At 49.4% G+C, this 20453-nt stretch overlaps 1 protein-coding gene across 3 annotated transcripts in view; it reads left to right on the top strand.

Moving 5' to 3' along the window:
• Positions 1 to 20453, top strand: part of BRWD1 (bromodomain and WD repeat domain containing 1) — a 3236587-nt gene that overhangs the window by 630317 nt on the left and 2585817 nt on the right. For all 3 annotated transcript variants that reach the window (XM_069636064.1, XM_069636066.1, XM_069636065.1), the window contains exon 15: positions 402 to 536. In XM_069636064.1, the coding sequence (XP_069492165.1) occupies positions 402 to 536 (135 nt within the window). The remainder of the gene's footprint in view (positions 1 to 401; positions 537 to 20453) is intronic.

Consider the following 20453-nt stretch of genomic DNA (forward strand, 5'->3'; position numbering starts at 1 on the left):
TATATGCAACAGATGCAATACACAAAAGGGTACTTTACGCGTATACAAAGTTAAGCCCACAAGGCCGTGCGATTTAGCCCATACGGCACATGAGACAAAAACCACACGTTTTCTGTGCTCACCTGCGTGCTGGCTGTGATGAGACCAGGTCCTATGATTTCATCTTGAAACCAGGAAAGTAACCCCCAAGCTCTGCATTTTATCATACATTTTCACAATGCACTCCTCCAGTCATAGTACCATGTTGTGCTTGATTATCCTATGCTTAGCCCACTGTAGAAACCAGAAATATCTTACATAAATGTGTGAATATACATACATAGATTCCTAGAGTAGAATGCATCTATTTATGAGTTTGTCAGTTTGATGTACTATTTATTCATTGAATATATTTACTACAGGGACATGAGGATGAAGTATTTGTTTTGGAACCACATCCCTTTGATTCAAGAATCATGTTGTCTGCAGGCCATGATGGACATATCTTCATATGGGACATTACAAAAGGCATCGAAACAAAGCATTACTTTAACATGGTAAGATGTTAAAATTGTAAAATCTAGCTTTTAATGGTCTACACAAGATGGTCTTTTTACTTTAGCAGTAAACATGTAGGAGTCCTATTAGCGATATCTCTTTGAGCACTTTCAATCACTAAATGTGCACCCTTTTTATAGGCATCTGTGGCACCACAAATGTATGTCTGCAGGACGGAAGGGCTTTGTTGTGATGGGTAGAGGCTGTCTATATACCATTTATCAAATGCAATAGTGAGTGTTTTGTCATTGATCTTATTGGCATCCAAGGCCCCCTTTATTCATGCTACAGTGGTGGAGGTTGCTTTTGGTGCCCGATGAGCCCTGTGGCACCAAAAGCAACCTCCACCACCGTAGCATGAATAATCATCCTGAGGGGGCATCTTTATAAATGATTCCATGGCCTGGGCAGGTGGTGTTTTTTTCATGAGGTGCATTCATATTTTGCCCTACTTTGCAAGTGCGACTATGAGTAGCGAGGGAACCTCTGGGCTTTCATTTAAATAATGGATTACAATGGTGCATTTTACAGTCTGTTCTGCTGAAAAAACACTGGAAAAAATCCAGTAGATTGGTGCCTTGTTGACCAACGGTACAGAGGAGCATTGTACACTATTTTCATGCTTGTTCTCACAATGTATTTCAGCATTGCCAATGTGTAACACTTTTCAATGGATTGCATTCTCCCGCAGATTCCTCATCAGATGGATAGCCATTCCAGCATCAGCTGCTCTGAATATTTTTGACAGGGTGCCTAGGATTAGACCAGACCTAGACAGTCGACTTGTCTTTACTCGACCGTGCCACTCGGTTCTGGATGGGAAGTCGGACGCATATATACTACTTTCGGCCCAATACCACAGTTCCTTTTTTCAGGACGCTCGGCATGCTGCTATTCGGAAATTTTCTCTTGAGAGAAACATTTTTTTTCAACAAACTGTCAATTCGATCGTCTTTTGTTGGTATGTCGCCCCCTAAGGTGTCAGGGTTCACGCATTGCCAAGACTCTGTGTCGAACACCAACATGCATGGCATCTGCATGTGGTGTCTCTGTAAAGATCATGATGTTGAAGAGTGCGACTATTGTCAACAAATGAATCCTAAATCCCTTAGGGAACAGTCGCCTAAATTGGGGCAGGGCTCGGGCGGCCTCAGTCGAAAGTCCCTGGTTCAAGTCATCTGGACAAGGCACTGAAGAGGGCCCATGCCCAAAAAGGAGAACAGGCGGCAAAAAGAAGCGTTTGCACTCCTGAAGCCATTCATCCTCCTCCCATAAGAAAGTGATGCCATAGACACAGGCACGACTCTGATTCGTTGCAGATTAACGGTAAGGTCTTCCCGGCTCCGGGTGCGTTGAAGGAAGAGTGGGAGGCATTCAAGGAGGGAAATGCTCCAAATGTTTAAGACTACCGCAGCAGGTACAGCTCTGGTCTCGGAGCTATAGGCCAACACGGCACAAGTTGCGGCGGAAGGTTCCGGCACCAAGGTAGCCAAGTCTGGTTCAACGCCCTTGTGCTCGACCCCGAGGACCAGCATACCTGCCGTAGTGCCAAAGGGCACAGTTACCGGCACTGTTCGAAACGATGCCGACAGTCGAGTGTTCATTCGGCCCTGATTCCCATTATGCATTTTTCGATGCAATGCAGTCAATTTTCAGTGAGGAAAGGGACCAAATGCCGGGACCAAGTGCCTTTTGGCCTAGAGCCTATGGGTGCGGTGTCTGGAGGAGACCATTATTTCATTTATTTCACCGACCAGAAAGATTTGCAAGTGGGTTGGATACATCTCCTTATCTAGACATGCAACAGGCCGCTCCTTCTGGTCACCCTAATAAGCAGTACTGAAGGACTGTGGAGAAGGTGGTTGTGTTGCTTCACCCTGTTGGTCTGTGACCTCACAGACCTCTTTGATAAGGGTCTGCAATCGGAAAGGCCATTGCCTTTTAATGCAGCCATTACAACATTATGGCAGAGACCTTACTTCGTTCCAGCTGTGGATACAGATCTTACCAAGAAATAGAAGTCTGGTTGGGGGTGGGGGTGAACTTGCCCTTTCTGTCTTCTCAACCCACGCCAAAAGGCTTAGTGGTACGAGCCGCCACAGTAAGCTCTAGACCAGCCACCTCCACCTATAACTTGCCTACAGATCTTCGCCTCGGGCAGCATGGCCTGGAAGGCAGTCAATGCATCATGTGTATTCGCCAAGTGCTCCTATGGGCTGTGGAGGCTCATAGCCAAAGCAGCAAAGCTCTTCCCAGCTGGAGAGATGAGGGATAGGTTCCTGCGGATCGTTGATTATGGAGGTGTCTCGCTAACTGCTGCAGCTGGGCCTGGACTTTGCAGATGGCTTAGTTGTTTAATGGGGACGTCCACTGTGTTAAGTATGTCAGCCTACCATCAGAGCTCGGGGTTCTCGGGTTATCTCTAAGCTAAGCTAAGCTTTTGGACATAGCTTTCGACAGTGAACACCTGTTCTGCCCAAATGCAGGTTTAATCCATGAAGAAATTCAAGCACTCTAAATTGGCTACCAAATTGCTAGGCTTAGCTGGGCAGCAACCTGCAAAGCAATCGTTTGGCTTCTCCTCTAGGGGAAGAGGCTACATGCGGGACATTCATATTTGGAAAGTGGGCACAGCTCCCGCAAGGAAGGTAAGGTTCAGTAGTCTCTCACGTCCCACACATTCACCCGGCATTGCTGCCTGGAGGACGTCTGTCGGGAAGTGGCAGTAGGACATGCAGTGCTTCACTTATTCGTTTAAGGTAGGAGCAGCCCAAGTATGCTTGTAATATCGGTCTGTAACCCTCCTTCTCGGTACTCTTTTGTCTCTACTTGCGTGTTCTGTGCACTGCTCACTTAACGCAAAGTGAGTCTCATAGATGTTGGTGTATTATTGACATATATATATTTCTGAGACTTGTGGACCTGCTTAGATGACATGCTATGCATAGTCCGACATCTAGTAGTAGTTGCAGAGTTTTACATTGTTTTCGAAACACGAAAAGAGATGTTGACTGGGCGTGTCAGTAATGCTATCCCTAGTGTGACGTTCATTGTACCCATGATCCTTCACGCGTCAAGATGCCTCAGATTAGTTTTTTTCCACCATTGTAGTCGGATGCTAGTTTGCAGAGTTCTTCAGGCCGATGCCTTTGATTAGAAAAAGTTTATCATATACTTTGTTACTATTCTTTCGCTAACCGCCCATAGCCCGCCACAAGATATTCTGCACCGGAGTTCGACGGACGGAGACATCAACTACGACCGAACAGTCTCCTTGATGGAACCCCCCCCGGCCTACACAGGACTCACCGTGCCTCGGCCCTTCACAGTGGGGAGAGTGGGGGAGACTTTCTTCTCCTTTAGAGAATGCCTAATCTCTTCCCCGCTTTTCCTTCTATTTGCAGTGCTGCAATTTCCACTAATCATGGAAAATAGACCTTTGAAGTTTTACGTTTTGCCCCTCCTGCAATAGGAAGTACCCCTGTGTAGACGCACACAGGTTGTGTAACTGCTGTCTCCCACAGGATCATCCTCAAAAGAACTGCAAATCTTGCAAGCACTTTTGTTCTAAGACATTAAAGGACCTCAGAACAAAACGCTGGGCCGCCCACACCATGCAGGCCGAGGCTTCCATTGACTTGGAGGGAGCTTCCAGTGATGGCACCGTCGGTGTCCTAAGTGACGCTGAGGGCGAACGGGATTTGACAGACTCCCACGTGCGAGCCCTGGACTCCATTAAGCAGGCCGCCGGTACTGTTACGGAGACTCAAGCAAGCACACTTAACGCCACACCAACCACACATCCCACGACCGGGCGTCAACCACGCTTTTGACTGTTGAAAGCCACACAGTGTCAAAGGAAAGGTCCTTGAAAACATGAAAACATCCCTGTCTTCGCGTGCGCCACATGACAGGCTTCCGAAACAGACCCACAGTCCGTTTCTGACATTGTGTATAAAACGGATGCCCTTTCACGTGCCAAAATACATGCATCGAAAGGCACTCGACGGCACCTTGCCTTACTTTGAAAATAAGAGAACTAAACACATCCTGCCCTCTTTTAGAATCCAAGACCTCGAAATCTACTAAAAACCTGATGCCTTTACCCTCTAAGCCCTCTACTCTCCAAGATAGTGGCCCCTCAAAATCTATGGACACCTCTACACCCTCTGACACTATTTCAGGGACCATGCACCACAAGGAGCATAAACCCTTACAGGACACTCCAGTATTTCAAAGGTCATCTGAGTGGACCCCAGAGAGCTTAGATAGGATTAGGAATAAGCTGTCCTCTTTTGTAGACTGTATAGACCACCGCTCTGCCGAACTGTTTAACCTTCAGGGCCCATCTCACAAAGCTGTAGCTAGGGATGAACCAGCAGCCAGGATGGCATGCCTGGACACTTTGCAGCCCAGGACCTCCACCTGGAGCCAGGCTACTCCTCGGCTCTCCCTCCCCTCTCAGGACTTATATTTTGTAGACACCTCAGGTTGACTGGACCCTGCCTCTCAAGGAGACCAGTATGATCAGGACCAGGGTGACCAAGACCAATAGTACAACGATGATGACGTCTGTTATCCAGTCACCAGACCACCAAGATTAACCAGTGGCTGACTCCCCCAGTTGACAACTAGCTCCAGTACAATGAGCTGCTCCTCAAGGCCACAGAACATTTTAACATAGACACCCAGGAGGCCAAAGTTGATAAGGATTTTACTCAAGCAGTCAATCCCTGCATCAAGAAGGTGTCAAGACTGGCCCCTACCGACCCTCTATACATAAGTGGTCAGCTGAAACCCAACTCCCTGGTAGTTACCACAACTAGGAAAAGGGCAGACAAACCTCTAGCCTCTGCAGAGCCTCTGCCAGATAAAGAAAGTAAAAAGATGTTCTCTTTTGGCAGGAAAGTAGCTTCCTTAGCTGCTTATCTGACTAGGATAGCCAACAATACTACCCTTTTGGCTAGCTATAGTTGCCATAAGTGGGATAAACTGCTACTACAAATTCAGATCCAAAAATCTCAGCTGCTGAAAACTAGAACCGAAGGCAAATAGGTAACCAACTGTATCCTAAAGAAAAACCTGGATGCCGCGGACAGCGCAGGCTGTATCATAGCTGAAGGCACGCTCATTAAGCGTCATGCCTGGCTTAGGCAATCAGGTTTTTAACAAGGGTACGTTACTCAACATGCCTATTGATCCCATTGCTCTGTTCAGTAAAGCGGTTGAGGATGCCCTTAGAAGAGGCTAAAAAGAGTACGACACCCTAAAATCTCTTGGGCAGCTGTCCAACAAGCCATTTGTGCAGATGGGATCTTCCAACAGAAGGTTTCGTGGGCAGGGCGCTCAATGCTCCTCTGGTTACAGCCAGTGTAACTAATCCTCATCCTGCGACAATTTGCAGAGACAATCCTCCTCTTTGAATTTTTAAAGTCTATGAAAGATCCAGGAGCAGAGGTAGAAGCCTCCTCAGCCAGGAGCTCCACCCCACTCAAACAATGATGCCCCGCTGCAGGTCCCCTCTCATGCCACTCCAATAGGAGGTCGCATTTCACAATTCACCCCCGTAAGGGAGGCGATCACGTCAGACAAGTGGGTGTTGTCCGCCGTGGCGGGCAGATATTGTATAGAACTTCTACAAAGGCCACCCAACCACTCACCAATGCACAAGAAAATGACGTCTGAAGAGAGGCACATATTATTGGAGGAAGTGAAAGCCCTGCTGCAGAGAGATGCCATAGAGCAAACCAGGTAAATAAGGGTATCCAACATACTTCCTTGTGCCAAAGAAAGACCTAACAATGCGCCCGGTACTACTAGACCTGTGCCCAGCAAACACATATGTCAAGCCACAAACATTTTGCATGGCAAAACTTCAGGAAGTAATTCCCCCTTCTAAAGAAGGTGGGGGACTAAATGGCAACATTGGCTATGACAGAGGCATACTTTCATATTTCAATGTTTCCAGCGCACAGAAAATACCTGTGCTGCCAGATAGCGGGAGAACACTACCTATTCAAAGTGTTCCCCTTGAGCAAAGCCTCGGCTACAAGTGTGTTCACAAAAGTGCTAGCAGTAGTGACGGTGCAACTACGCAGAGATTCCATCCCAGGGTACCCTTATCTAGACTGCCGGATAACATGGGAGACCCCTCAAATTTGCAAATTAAACACACAGAGAACTATCAACCTTCTGTTCCAATTAGGTGTCTACATCAATGAGAAAAAATTAAGTCAAGCTCAAACGAAAGAGTTTAGAACATGCTGCTACAGATATCTTCCTATCTATCCGGTCGCCAGACAGGGGTGGACTGGGAACCAAAAGAGGCCCTGGAAATAATGTTCAAAGTGGGCCCATATTACTCATTTTCAGCATTCCCAACCATTTTCCTAAGGGAAAATGTGGAAATAAAATAGGTTACCAAAGAAAATAGGCCAAGGGTACAGAGGCCTACTGTGAATTCTTCAGAGATCCCTGTAGCCCAGTCCATCACTGTTCCCAACACATGCCTCTTCAATGGTGATGATTGTGTGGAGGAGCAAACTAAACGTGGAGGCAGTAAGAAAAACTTCAGAACCCATTTGGAGACCACCAAACTCATTACCCATACTACAATCACATTGTCAGTTGTTGATGAACACATGTGTAGGGAAGAGGGGGGGCAGGGGCGAATAACGCACTGGGAATAAAATGTGCAAACCACATTGCTGTGCAAAATAAAAACACCCCGGAAGTGGACTTGCGTATTCCCCGCAACCTGCACATTCAAATTGTTAACATTTCCTTGCTTTAAGACTTCTTTTGCTAACGTGGCAGGCAGCCATGTCTGCGGCTTACAACTTATAATGTGCAGGACAGAATGGGCCATAATACCAGAGGCTGTTATACAGCAAAGTTGTGCTGGTGCAAACGTGATTTTGAACCACATGTGCACAAGGGGAAACATTTTTGCAACAAGGCAAATTCGTTCCATATCAACATTACGACAAAGATCACCCTAGAGAAAAATGCCTTGAAAGAAGATTTTTTTTGTGCGATTTTTAGCTAGTGCAACGTTTGTGTAATGAGACCCCTGGGCCATACTTCAAAACATGTTGACGTGAACAGAAGGTATTTGAATGTTTCCAATTATATTACCTACAGTGCAAATTTGGTGTGGTGCATTTGCGCATGTGCTAATGTGATTGCACAAGTTCAAATATAATTTGTACATCCCTGACCCGACAGGGTAGCTCCCACGGCACCTGGACAGATGACACGGGATAGACTGCAACTGAGTCAACTACCCCAGACAATCCCACCAACACTTTCGTCCGCCCCTAGTTACCGCCAGGTACCACAGTGTTGTGGAATTGTCGAGATATTAGCAATCACCACACTACCTGAGATGTTGACACTGGCAGGTGCACTGGCCATAGGAGTATGAAGGGAGGATAGGGGGGTGGGGTCTATGAGAGAGCATGTTAGAGGTGGGGGCCAGAGGAGTAAGGAACCTTGTATGCCAGTCGGACCCAGATCAGGACAGAGCCGCAAGAGGGGAGACTACGCAAGCCGAGCGCCTCAATTCAGGATAGAGACGCAAACTAACCAACCCTGCTAACAATTTCCCCTTCTGCATACACCTCTCAATCTCCAAACCAAACACAACCAAAACCTACAGCACAACAAACCGCACCAACTTCACAACATTGCAACAACAAAACAAAAACACACATAGACTCGCACAACAGTACACGACGACTACCGGCTGCAAACACCCCAGGCCCAGCCAACGGACCCACTGGGCTGAGGCCGCCAACAGCACATCACTGCTCTCTTGCACCTTTCCTGCTTCCTCCCACTAACTCAACCTCCCCTCCTTTTTCAGAGTCGCCAGAGCAACAGGGGACCACTCCGGTGGTGATAGTGCGCAGGACAAATGTCCTTTAACATTAACATGTGCTAATGTGATGGCACATGTTCAAATGTACCTTAATTCTATCCCTTGTGTCTGTTTATCAGTAGTAGTTTGACATACATAAAATACACTTTATCTTCATGCATTCCATCCTTGAAAAAGTTCAACAGAGCGCAACGTAAACCAAATGAATTTCATATTTATTAACCATTTACACCCTGGGTCTGCAATCTTTGGCTCCCACATCTTTTGCACTACAACTTCCATCATTCCTAGCCTTTATAGTCATTGGTGAGGAATCAGAGTCGCAGTACAAAACATCTTTAGAGATGCAGACTCCTTATATAAGCTCAGGCCTACCTAGGAAACAATACTCCCCTCTAGATGGTTTTACTAGGGCAAAGGCATATGTGAAATGGCTAGCGTTCAAAAGCTTTGGGCCCCGTCCTCAGACGGCGATGACCAAGTGTGCCTTCACTGGCAGTACAGCAGCTGTGTGGCATGTTATGAACAGCAGCAGGCTATTGCCATGATGCCGGGGTTCGCTCCCGTCCCAAATGCAGGAAGGCCATCCATAGGAGCGGAAGGTGAATGGCTCTTACTTCCCAGTACAGTTGCCTAATATGTTTAATACAAGTGTCATTCACCACAAAAACTAGGCGAAGGGAATTACTTTGTAAAGTAGCCATTTAGTGTCTCCTTTCTGAGCCAGCAGCAGTTGTTGCCTTGGGCTTGGATCTGTGACACATGATCTTTAATACAAAATAAGAAGTCTGTAATCCACGCATGTCAGACATACATTGCAACATGCTTCGGATGCCAGATATGTGCTTCAACAGACGAATCTCTAGATGCCCTGAATGATTTCTCATCACAATGGGTTAGTCTATAAACTAGCATGCAAAAATTCAAATGAGTGCTCAGAGATGTCACACTCAGTAACAAATAGCTGCTTTGTTTACCACCCGTCTTTGTCACACATGTGGAGCGCCAGCCTGGGACGCAACATTTATCTAACCTTTCCTCAGTGCCTAACCTTAACCTCTGCAGCGCTGTCTGGGGGTGCCTGGGCCCTGTGAGCCACGCGGCTCAGCCTTACCTTACTTTCAGTCCGATCCGGCTGTTCCGAAAGCAAACTGGAAGGCACAAAATTACCCATTTCACATCTGTCTCCAACTCCTCTCTGGTTTCCAAAGCGTCTTTCTGCCTCAAACGCTTCTACAAATCCCTTAAGGCCCAGACAGCATCCGAGGCTCCTGTAGGCCCTCAAAGTCTTCATCTTTTAAAGCGTCAACCAGACAGGCTCCATAGTGAAGAACGCGCCTCTCCACGTTTAAAGCTCCCTCTCACCATGTGTGTTTTTTTTTTTTTTTTAATGCCCCCTTTTTTTCCTGATGGTGATAAGCATTGGTGTGTTAGAAGCATATCACATGAGGGTTTCGAGCAGACGGTCTCGTGACCGAATAATAATTGCTCACTATCGGTGCAGAAAGCACAGAGCACTGGCAGCCCAAACAGCTTTTATGAGCAAATAAAAGTTGAAAAAGTCAGTTAAATGTACACGAGGGAGGGGAACTGCAGACAAACATCATGTCATGCGATCATATCACAGTACGTCATACTAGGCTATGTTATGAGATCTGTTTGGTGTTGCTCACATTACATTGTGGACCGTTGATTCTTTAGCAGGCATGCAAATACCTTAACATGGGGACGTCCAGTCGGCATCCAGAGGCCTGAGAGCTGAGACTGCTGGCAGCTGCATCCCAACCATGGCACACCAGGCATCGCTCGCTATTGCTGAAACCCTAAGTGGAATTAACGGGTACGGGGGACGTCAGACGGTCAGGATTGGAAACTGGCTCTGCTGGCTGCTGACACTGCCAGTGAATCCTTTTTTTTCCCCCGAAATTCGAATGCTAAGGAGCAGGCCGCCAGCAGCTGCTGAGCTGAGCTCACATCGTAGACTCGCTGTCTGACTTAAGGACTGAAACTGCGCATGCGAGCAGCAGGCAGCAGCACACAAGGGCACATGCAGATCGACCGTGTGGTGCCCTCCCACCACCATAATACGCAGGTGCAATGCGAGCCACCCCAGTGCTGCGCAAGGTTATTGCCGCTGAACCTAATCATGTAACATAATCATGGATCCTTCCACCAAGAAAGAGGCCATATGTCCCACGGCCTACCGGGGAAAGTCCCGGTGTCCCAGTGGGTCAGTCCAGGCCTGTCGCCAGATAACGGTACGCAAAGTAATGTGCCTGTTCAAGATGATGGCCTCATGCATCTACCTTGTTCTACATGCGTGGCTGTGAAAGCGCCCAATGCAAGAGTGGTTAGCAAAACAATGGACTCCGGCAAGCAGACAATGGAACGATCTAGTGGTTGCTTCGCTAACCCTGGTACAGACTCTTCGCTGTTGGTCCAAAGACAATTTATTGAAAGGAAAACCCTTTCGCAATTCACCAGTTCAAGCGATACACAACAGATGCCTCACTCTCCGGCTGGGGAGCCCATTTCCTTCACTGCACAGCTCATGGGCAGTGGACACATACCACAGCCCAAAACCACATCAACCTTCTAGAACTTCTAGCAGTGCTCAAGGCTCTGCAATCTTCTCAACAGCATCTACTAGACAGTACACGTCCTCAGAAACTGCACCACTGCCATGTTCCACCTAAAGAAACAGGCACACACACTCTCCAAGCCTGTCCAGACTGTCAACATTTTTTTAAGTGGGCACTCAAGCGGAACATGTTCCCAGTCTCTCAACACGCTCTAGCAGAATCTCTTAGCAAATCTCCTCTTAAAGAACAACACGAGTGGCAGCTTAACAAAAATATTCTAGACAATATCTTTTCCCTGTGGGGCTATCCCCCTTTAGACTTGTTTGCCACAAGCCAAAACAAACAATTCCCAGACTTAGTATCCAGGGTTCCCGAACCAGAGTCCAAGTTGAAAGCCCTTTGGGCGAGTTGGTCAGAAAAATGTGCTTACGCTCCTCCCCCCCTGTCCCTCCCCCCCAACACCACTCCTCAGCAGAATAGTGCACAAGATGCAACAGGAACAAGCAACGCTAATCCTGATGTCTCCAATGTGGGCAAGACAAACATGGTTTCCACACCAGCTCAAACTGGTGATGTGCAAACCAACCAAACCTCCATGTCCCTGCAACACCTGCTGTCCCACCAAGGGGGGAAAAAACACTCCATCCACATCATCACACTATGAACTTGGCAGCCGAGCTCCTGAAATCGGAGTTGGGGAACTTAACACTTCCCCAAAGGTGTTTGGATATCCTAAAGGGGGCATGGAAACCCAACACCAGACACTGTTACTTCAACAAATGGAAAAGGTGTGTAATATGGCGCCAGTCACAATCCTTAAGACCAATTGAATGTTCCCCTTCCAACATTCTACAGTACATGTTGGTTTCTGTTATTAAAGCTTTCATGGAGGGAGTAAAGAGACCATACCCTCCCATATCTAGCCCTCCACCGGGTTGGGACCTTAATGTTGTGCTCTCAAAGCTCATGGGTCTGCCATTTGAGACTATGCACAAAGCCAGTCTAAAACATCTCACCTACAAGATTGCCTTTCTAGTAGCCATCGCCTCTATTAGACGGGTTGGTGAGCTACAGGTAATGTCTGTAAAACCCCCTTTCTTTATAATCCACAAGGACAAGGTGGTCCTTGATTCATATCCAAATTCTCCAACATGGGGCTTGGCATGGATTCACATGCTCATGATTACCTGTTGTCAGGCTGGGAATCCTTGGTAAAAGAAAGAACAGTTTCACTTAAGTTTATAAACTGTCTTTCTCCTCTAAAACAATCACTGAGCTCTGGGTCATACTGCCTCCAACCAATGACTGCCCTCTCCCTAAGCCCCTCCTCATGCAGCCGTCTTCAGATTTTTATCGCACTTTCAAGTGTTGGGAGTCCTTGTGTTTTGATCTTTGAGCTTTCTGCGTTTTTTCACGCTTTTTTGGTAGGAAAACTGTTTTCGGTTCAATCGAGCCTGTGTGCTCCATCGTCTATTCATCCGATTAACAGGGATCCGTTTTTCGGCATCCTTCATTGCCACTCATGCGCAGAAATGTAGTGTTTCTTCTTGGAAGCTTCCAGAAGTCCATCAGGCCTACACCGCCTATAGCTGTGGTTTGCACAATGTTTTCATGGACGACAAGCATTCACAGTGCCTGTATTGTCTACACGTGACGCACAAGGAAGAAGATTGTGAGATCTGCCGTGGCTTCGCCAAGCGAACGATGAAGGATCGACACGTCCATCTGGCAGTGTGGCTCAAGGCCAAGGCCTGTACACCGTGTGGTCCGCAGGGGCATGCCTCATCTGGATCCAGCCAGCCAGAGCGAGCTTCTAAGTCCTTTGAGGCCGATCCATCAGTGGGGGGCCCAAGACCAAGTCAAGCACGCGAGTCTGCTTCCTTCGGGGCTGCCGCGCAAGCAGGTCCTGTGACGGTCAGTGCGCGTTCTTCTTAGTCTGCCTCGATCTCCAGCCACCGCTCCAGCTCTTCGTCAAAGAGAAAGTCAGCTACCCCAGGGAAGCTGCAGGAGAAACCGGAGAAGGCCAAACAGGACAAGGTATCCGACCTGCCGTGAAGGCCCAAGTGATCCAGGCCAAACCGTCCGCCTCAATCGAGTTGGTGGCCTCCCTTTTGAAGGCAAAAGGAGCTGACCTAGTCCAGGGTGCCCCAGTGGCGGCCAGAGTGGCTCTTCCTCCCAGGTGGGAGGCTTCGTCCATGCCAGTACAAAAGACTCCAGAGAAGAGGATGCCGGACCTTAGCCCGAGACCAACTCCTCAGGTCCCAAAAAGGGGGTGGGGCAGAGAAGAACTCCAGGGCACGAACATTTCTTCGTCCAATGAGGAGGAGATAGTTTCTGTCCACACCATCCCAGTGGAGGATGATGACGATGATGTCGAGGAGATGCCCGTTGGAGCCGACAAGGCCGTCAACTGTGATGACGACATGGGCGCTGGTCCCAGTGACCCTGTCCCCAGGTACCACCTAGAGACTTGTCGCAGGATATTCTCTCGACCATCCAAACGCTTGTCAAAGATTGAGAAGAGGATTCCAACGCGGCACCACCAGCGGTGACCCAATTAACACTGGGACAACCACCGTCAAAGAAAAGGAAACGCCCAATGCCTCCATTCCAACCGTCACTGCCCTCCCCCCTTATTGGGACGGGGACGGACACAGCGACGAAGGAAACAGATGACGGCAGGATGTCCCCACCATCAAGGGCTTCTCCACTGGATGAAGTGGGATCCTAGAACTCCATGATCGCCTGTGCGTCTGAACTCTTCCAGCTCACTTCTGCAAGAGGGCTTCCTGTACAAGCGCCGGGAGCCGAAAAGGAAGACCATTCTGTCAGTACCGCTCCTGGACAACGTCTGGGATGAGGGGCTTGCGCTTTTGGGGAACCCCGCCTCAGCCCCAGTGAAGAGGGACAGACTTTAAAAGAAATACTGGGTGCTGGAGTCTGCGCCCAAATGTCTGCGGTCTCAACCATCGCTGGAATCGGTGGTCTCAGCGGCTGCCAGGAAGAAGTCGTCAAACTCATCTTCATCTGCCCACGAGGGGAAGAAATTGTATTCCAACTGTAGAAAGGTCATCTATTCAGCGGCAACGACTGTCAAGGCGGCCAACGCCTTAGTGATCGTGGCCAGATACGAACAGAAGCTTTAGTACAAGATGGCTCCACTCTTGGGTTTCCTCCCCGATGACAAACGGGTTGTGGCTTTGGAGATCCTTCAGGAAGGAGAGGTGGCGTCGGACCACGCCATCACCGTGGCCCTGGACATTGCGGACACAGGTTTCCGCCAGATGGGAAACTGGGTCTGCCTTCATCGTGTCTGGCTCAAGGCCACCACCTTTAAACGTCCAGACAAGGGTCCTGGACATGCCGTTCGACTGAGACAACCTTTTTTCGGGAAGGCCGTTGATGAATCCCTCCCGGCCATCAAGGCCGACATGGAGACGGCCCGTACCTTGGGCACAGTGCAACAGTACCGTTCTTCCTCTCGTTCCTCAGGAGGGAAGTCTAGCAGGTCTTCGAAGGGTTTCAGCGGGGGTTCATCCTCTTACCGCCAACCCTCCCTTTCAACGACGCAGGAAGCCAACAGGGGTTGCTCCTAGGCCTTTGGAGGTGGCCATTGTCAAGACTCCCATGGTGGCACGTTGGCCTCCAAGCAGGAATGAGCCAGCCAAGACGTCGGGCCCCCACCCTTGCACCCCAGTGGGAGGCCGGCTGGCGAACTTCATCAACGTGTGGGAGACCATCTCCACTGATCGATGGCTGCTGGACACACTTTGGAGTTTCAACGGAAGTGGTGGCCCAATAGGAACAAATAATCCCTCGGCTGCTGCTGGAGGTTTGGGCCATGCTAAAGAAAGGGGCGATCAAGCTGGTTCCGAAGAGACTCCGGGGTTCAGGACTTTACTGAATATGGTTTCTCGTAAGAAAGAAGACCAGGGGGCTGGATGCCCATTCTCTATCTACGACTCAACAAGTACATGAACTTCAGGATGGTCACGCTGCAGCACGTGCTCGGCCAGCTGGAAGAGGGAGACTTTCTTTCTTCGTTGGATCTAGAGGACGCGTACTTCCATGTCCCCATGCACAAAAAGCATTGCAACTTCCTGCGCTTCGTCGTACAAGGGAAGCATTACCAGTTCAAGGCTTTCCCCTCCTGACTGAAGTCCGTCCCCAGAGTCTTCACCAAGTACCTGGCTCCGGTGGTGGCTCATCTGCGTCTACAGGGGCTTCATGTGTATCCTTACCTGGACGACTGACTCATCCAGGCCAAGTCAATGGACATTGCCGCCGATCACACGGCGAGCACCATCCGGCTGTTGACGGACCTGGGGTTCTCAGTGAATTATGCAAAGTCCTGCTTGTCTCCATCGCAGGACGCGCTGTTCCTCGACAGTGTCCTGCCTGGCCGCACCATCGGAGTAGAGAATAGTGGCCATCTTGGGCAAGGTGCAACGGGTGTTAGCACTGAAGATCGCCACGGTGCAGACCATCAAGTCGCTGCTCAGCATGCCGTCATGTGTATATACCTGATCCATCTCTGCAGATTGTGGATGCGCCCGCTATAGGAATTCTTGGAAGCCCGTTGGATCCAGGTGTCCGGAGGCTTCCTGGACAGAATTGAGCACGACGAGGAGTTCCAGTGAATGACAAGGTGGTGGGACGTGCACTCCAACAACGAGGCAGGTACGGACTTCCAGAGCCCCCGTACCAGGAGTCGTTCATGACGGATGCTTCCCTGGAAGGATGGGGAGCCCACACTGGACGTCTTCACGCCAGATGCCTGTGGCTTACGGAGGAGAAGACGCTGCACATCGACATACTGCAACTATGGGCAATGTTTTGGAACCTCAAGTCGTTTCTGCCGTCCCTCAAGGGCAAAGTGGTGAGTGTCTTCACGGACAATAACACCACAATGTTTTACATCCTGAAGCAGGGGGGTCCCAGATGCCCAGCGCTCTCCAGAGAGGCGCAGGACTTGTGGCACTGGGCCGTCGCCATGAGTTGTTCCTCATTCCGTTTCACCCGGCAGGAGTAAAGAACACTGTCGCCGACTCTCTCAGCAGAGAGCTGCGATCTTGCCACGAGTGGGAGCTTCGACAGGATCAAGTGGACAACCTTTTCTTCAAGTGGGGCGGTCCCCAGATCGACCTATTTGTGATGGCGACGAACACAAAGTGCTGGAGGTTCGCCAGCAGGTTCCCTCAGCCGGGGAGAATGGGGACGCATTCTCCTTCCCTTGGGAAGGCCTGTTACTATATGCGTTCCTCCCCCCCCCCCCCCGTTGCCACTAGTGCTACGAGTCATCAGTCAACTCAGATGGTACTTCGGCAGGATAATTCTCGTCGGACTAGCGTGGCTGAGGCAGATCTGGTACCTGGACCTTCTCAGCATGTCGGTCCCCTCCAGTCAAGCTGCCAGTGGTCGCACATCTTCTCGCCAGGAAGTGAGGTGCAATTCTGCACCACGACCCAGGTTTGCTGAACCTGAAGGCCTGGCTCCTGCAACGCTAGTGTTTGGTGGTTATGAGCTGCTGACGGTTTGCAGGGAGGTCCTCGCCAGGGCCAGAGTGACGTCGACCTTGAAGTGCTAAGGACACAAATGTAAGCATTTTCTGACTTGGTGCCGGTCGCAGAAGGTTAACCCTCTGAGCGTTATGGCTCCCCAAGTCCTTCCGTACTTGTTGTCATTGGCTAAATCGGGGCTGGCGCACGCCTCCATCAAGGTGCATTTGGCGGATATATCCCGCTACACCTGATCTCCAAGACAGTCTTCCCTTTGGACCGTCTAGTCAAAGAGTTAATCAAGGGACTGTTGTTCGTTCCCGCCAGTGAAAGCTCTCAACGTGGTGTTCACTAGCCTCATGGGGTCCCCATTCGAGCCTATGCATCAAGCTCCGCTCAAGTTTGTCTTGGAAGACCACTTTCCTCGTGGCCATCACCTCTGCCAGAAGAGCAGTTCAGATCCAGGCCCTGTCCTGCAAGCGGCTTTATTCGACTTTACATGAGATGAGGATGGTGCTGCGACCCACCCCTCCTTCATGCCCAAGGTTCCATCGGAATTTCATCTCAACAAACCCTTGGTGTTGCCTGTGTTTTTTCCAACGCCTTAGTCGCCGGCTGAACAGACTTTGCACTCGTGAATGTGGCTCGAGCGCTAAAGTTTTTTGTGGCCCGCGCAAAGTTTCCGGAAGACCTCAGCTTTTTGTGAAGTTTGGCCCTGTGAACCATGGGAAGGACTTGTTCAAGGCTTCCATTTCCAGGTGGCTCTCTGGCTGCATCACTCATTGTCACCGGTTGGCAAACCGACTGCTGCCTGGCCATCCGTGAGCCCATTCTACCAGAGCGATTGCTGCGACTACGGTGTTCCTGTCTGGTGTGCGCCTGCTGGACATTTGCAGGGCTGCTATGTGCGGGTTGGCGCACACCTTCACGAAATTCTACTGCGTTCGACAGGGATTCCAGGGAGAAGTCCAGAGTCGACGAAGCAGTGCTATGCAACCTGTTCGCTTGAAGGTGAGCCTGGTGAGGAGGTAAGAGTAATTGCTTCTGTTGAACCTTGCCACCTCCCGTGGTTGTGTATGTATGTACTGCTGTGTATTCTTTATTCATGAGCATGTGAATCTATGCCAGACCCCGTGCTGGAGAAGGAACACGTTACTTACCTGTAACTGTTGTTCTCCGGCATGTGTCTGGCATGGATTCACTTGCAACCCTCCTGCCTGCCCCTCTGCGGCTCTTCTCTTGGTCCTACTGCCACTTTATGTGCTACCAAATCTGAAGATGGCTGCCAGAGGAGGGGCTTAGGGAGAGGGAAGTCATTGGCTGGGGGCCGTGTGACCCAGAGCTTGATGGTTTAGAGGGTAAAGACGTTTCTAATCGAAAGTGAAACTGGGGATTCCCAGCCTGACTGGGAATATTCATGAGCATGTGAATCCATGCCAGAACCATGCTGGAGAACAACAGTTAAAGGTAAATAACGCATTCTTTCCATGTCAACCACTCCATTGAACTACCTACTTTTTTCCAAAAATCATCTAATTCAGCAGAAAGAAACCTCTATACACTAGATGTAAGGTGGGCAGTTGTATACTACATAAACGAGACAAAGCCTATAAAGGGAAAACAGACCAACTCTTTTTTTTTTTTTTCCATAGCTACTGGTGGGGAAGGGGATCACATTTCAAAGAACACAACATCTCCAAATGTATAGTTAAGTGTATACAACTATGCTATTAATTATCAAAGGTCCCTGCTTTTCACAGCAAGAGCTCACTCTACTAGAGGTACAGGAGCTACTTAAGCATTTATTGCAAGCGTCCCCCTAGATGCTATTTGCAAAGCAGATACTTGGACTTCCATACAAAACTTTACTCAGCACTACTGCATTGACACACATTCTAAAACAGATTTGCAGGTGGGAGAAATATGAATTCTAGCCACTTTGAAAGCACCCAGGCCTGCAGTAATAACATAGCCTTGTTGCAGAGGGCATTTTAAATATTCCTTCCTTCTCGCGAATCACGAGAAGGAGAGAATATTTGAAAGGCGATCTGCCAGCATGCCATATTACTATTACTGTGGGGCTGGGTACTAGCAAGTGGCTGGAATTTATATTTCTCCCACCCGAAGGGGCAGGAGAAATATTTCTTCCTAGCTGGCGGCCACTTGCTAACACCCAGCCCTGCAGACAAGGGGCTTGCAGAAGGCATGCAAGCCCCCTCCCTACCCTCTCCTAAGCACCCCAGCATGACTCCTTACCTTTGATTGAAGCCGGGTCCGTGAGTGGAGCTGGGGTGCTCCTGCTGCAGTCTCGAAGTCTCTTCTCCACGTGACTTAAACGCTGCACTCGGGCTGGGCTCATACATTGATGCAATGTATTTAGCCCAGCCCGGGAGCTGCTGCCTGCCCACTGTCAGTGCACCGAGTGCAGAGCTTAAGGCACAGTTAACTGTGCCTTTAAACTCTGCGCTTGGTGCCATGAATCATATCGCAGTTGCTGCGACAAGATTACTAAATTAAAAGCCAAACCAGCTGTATCGTATCGCAAATTTCCAACAAGGTCCCCCAAACTTGAAGAAATTTCAGAGCCAGGGTGCGCAATGCTCCTCGGGCTAATCTGAGAGGACAGTCCTCGACCTGGGGCCAGTCACAAGGCCATGGCTCCTCGTCCAACTTTCAACGAGGGAATGAAAGAGGTAGAGGCAGAAACTCACCGGGGAGAGGCCCAGCCCCTCCCAAACAATGACACGCTGTTTTGGGTCCCCTCCCATGCCACTCCAGAATCACTCAATTCACCCACGCATGGGAGGGGAGAACATCGGACAAGTGGGTGTTGTCCACTGTGGCAGGCGGCTATTGTATCGATCTGGTACAAAGACCACCCTGCCGCCTGCTGAGACAGAAGATGATGATAGCAGAAGAACAGTCAATACTGCTGAAGGAAGTAAAGGCACTACTCGACAAGGACGCCATAGAGATAGTTCCGGCAAATGAGGTAAACAAGGTTATTTAACGTGCCAAAGAAAGACCTTACCATGCGCCTAGTACTAGACCTGCGCCCTGCGAACAAATATGTCAAACCACAAACGTTTTGCATGACCACGCTCCAGGAGGGGATTCCACTCCTGAAACAGGGAGACTACGTTGCGACGTTGGACATGAAAGATGCTTACTTTCATATTTCAATGCACCATGCGCCCAGAAAATACCTGCGTTTCAGGATGGCGGGAGTACACTACTAGCTCAAAGTACTCCCATTCGGTATCGCCTCAGCACCAAGAGTATTCACCAAAGTGCTTGCAGTAGTAGCGGCACACCTTCACAGAAAGTGCATCCCAGTATACCCTTATCTGTATGACTGACTAAATACCATGGAAACTCCTCAAATTTGATACTGTTGATACTGCTTTGCCCAATGTTGTTTCTATGCTCAATGCCCTTGCTGCTGCCCCCATGACCATCTATACTATATCTGGGCCACCCTCCACTCTGACTAGCCCACCCACCTCCACGCCTCCCACTGCCTACACGCTCAGCTGCGCCCTGCTCAATGCCCGCTCCGTACCCGCCCACGCCATCCACAACCTGCTCATTAAGGACAACCTCCTTATCCTTACTGAAACATGGCTCAACGAGAGCTCAGGTACAGCATTATCTCTGGCTATTCCATATGGGTACTCCATCTTCAGGAAAGACCGCACCTCTGAGAGGTGGATGCGTATCCCTCATTGCCAGGGAAACTCTGGCCATCAGAGAAGTTGAAGGACTGCTTGACAACAATAGCGACTACCTCCCACTAAAAATTAAATTCTCCCCTAACTGCACCATGACCATGCACATTGTTTACAGACCCCCGGGCCCATGTATAGACTTCCTGGACACCCTTATCCCCGCACTTTCCATCATCAAAAAGACCTCACGGGTCATACTTCCGGGAGACTTCAACCTAGTTCTCAA

The sequence above is a fragment of the Ambystoma mexicanum genome, chromosome 7p (genome assembly GCF_040938575.1).
Source record: "Ambystoma mexicanum isolate Mex_15411 chromosome 7p, UKY_AmexF1_1, whole genome shotgun sequence".
In the NCBI taxonomy this organism is placed as follows: domain Eukaryota; kingdom Metazoa; phylum Chordata; class Amphibia; order Caudata; family Ambystomatidae; genus Ambystoma; species Ambystoma mexicanum.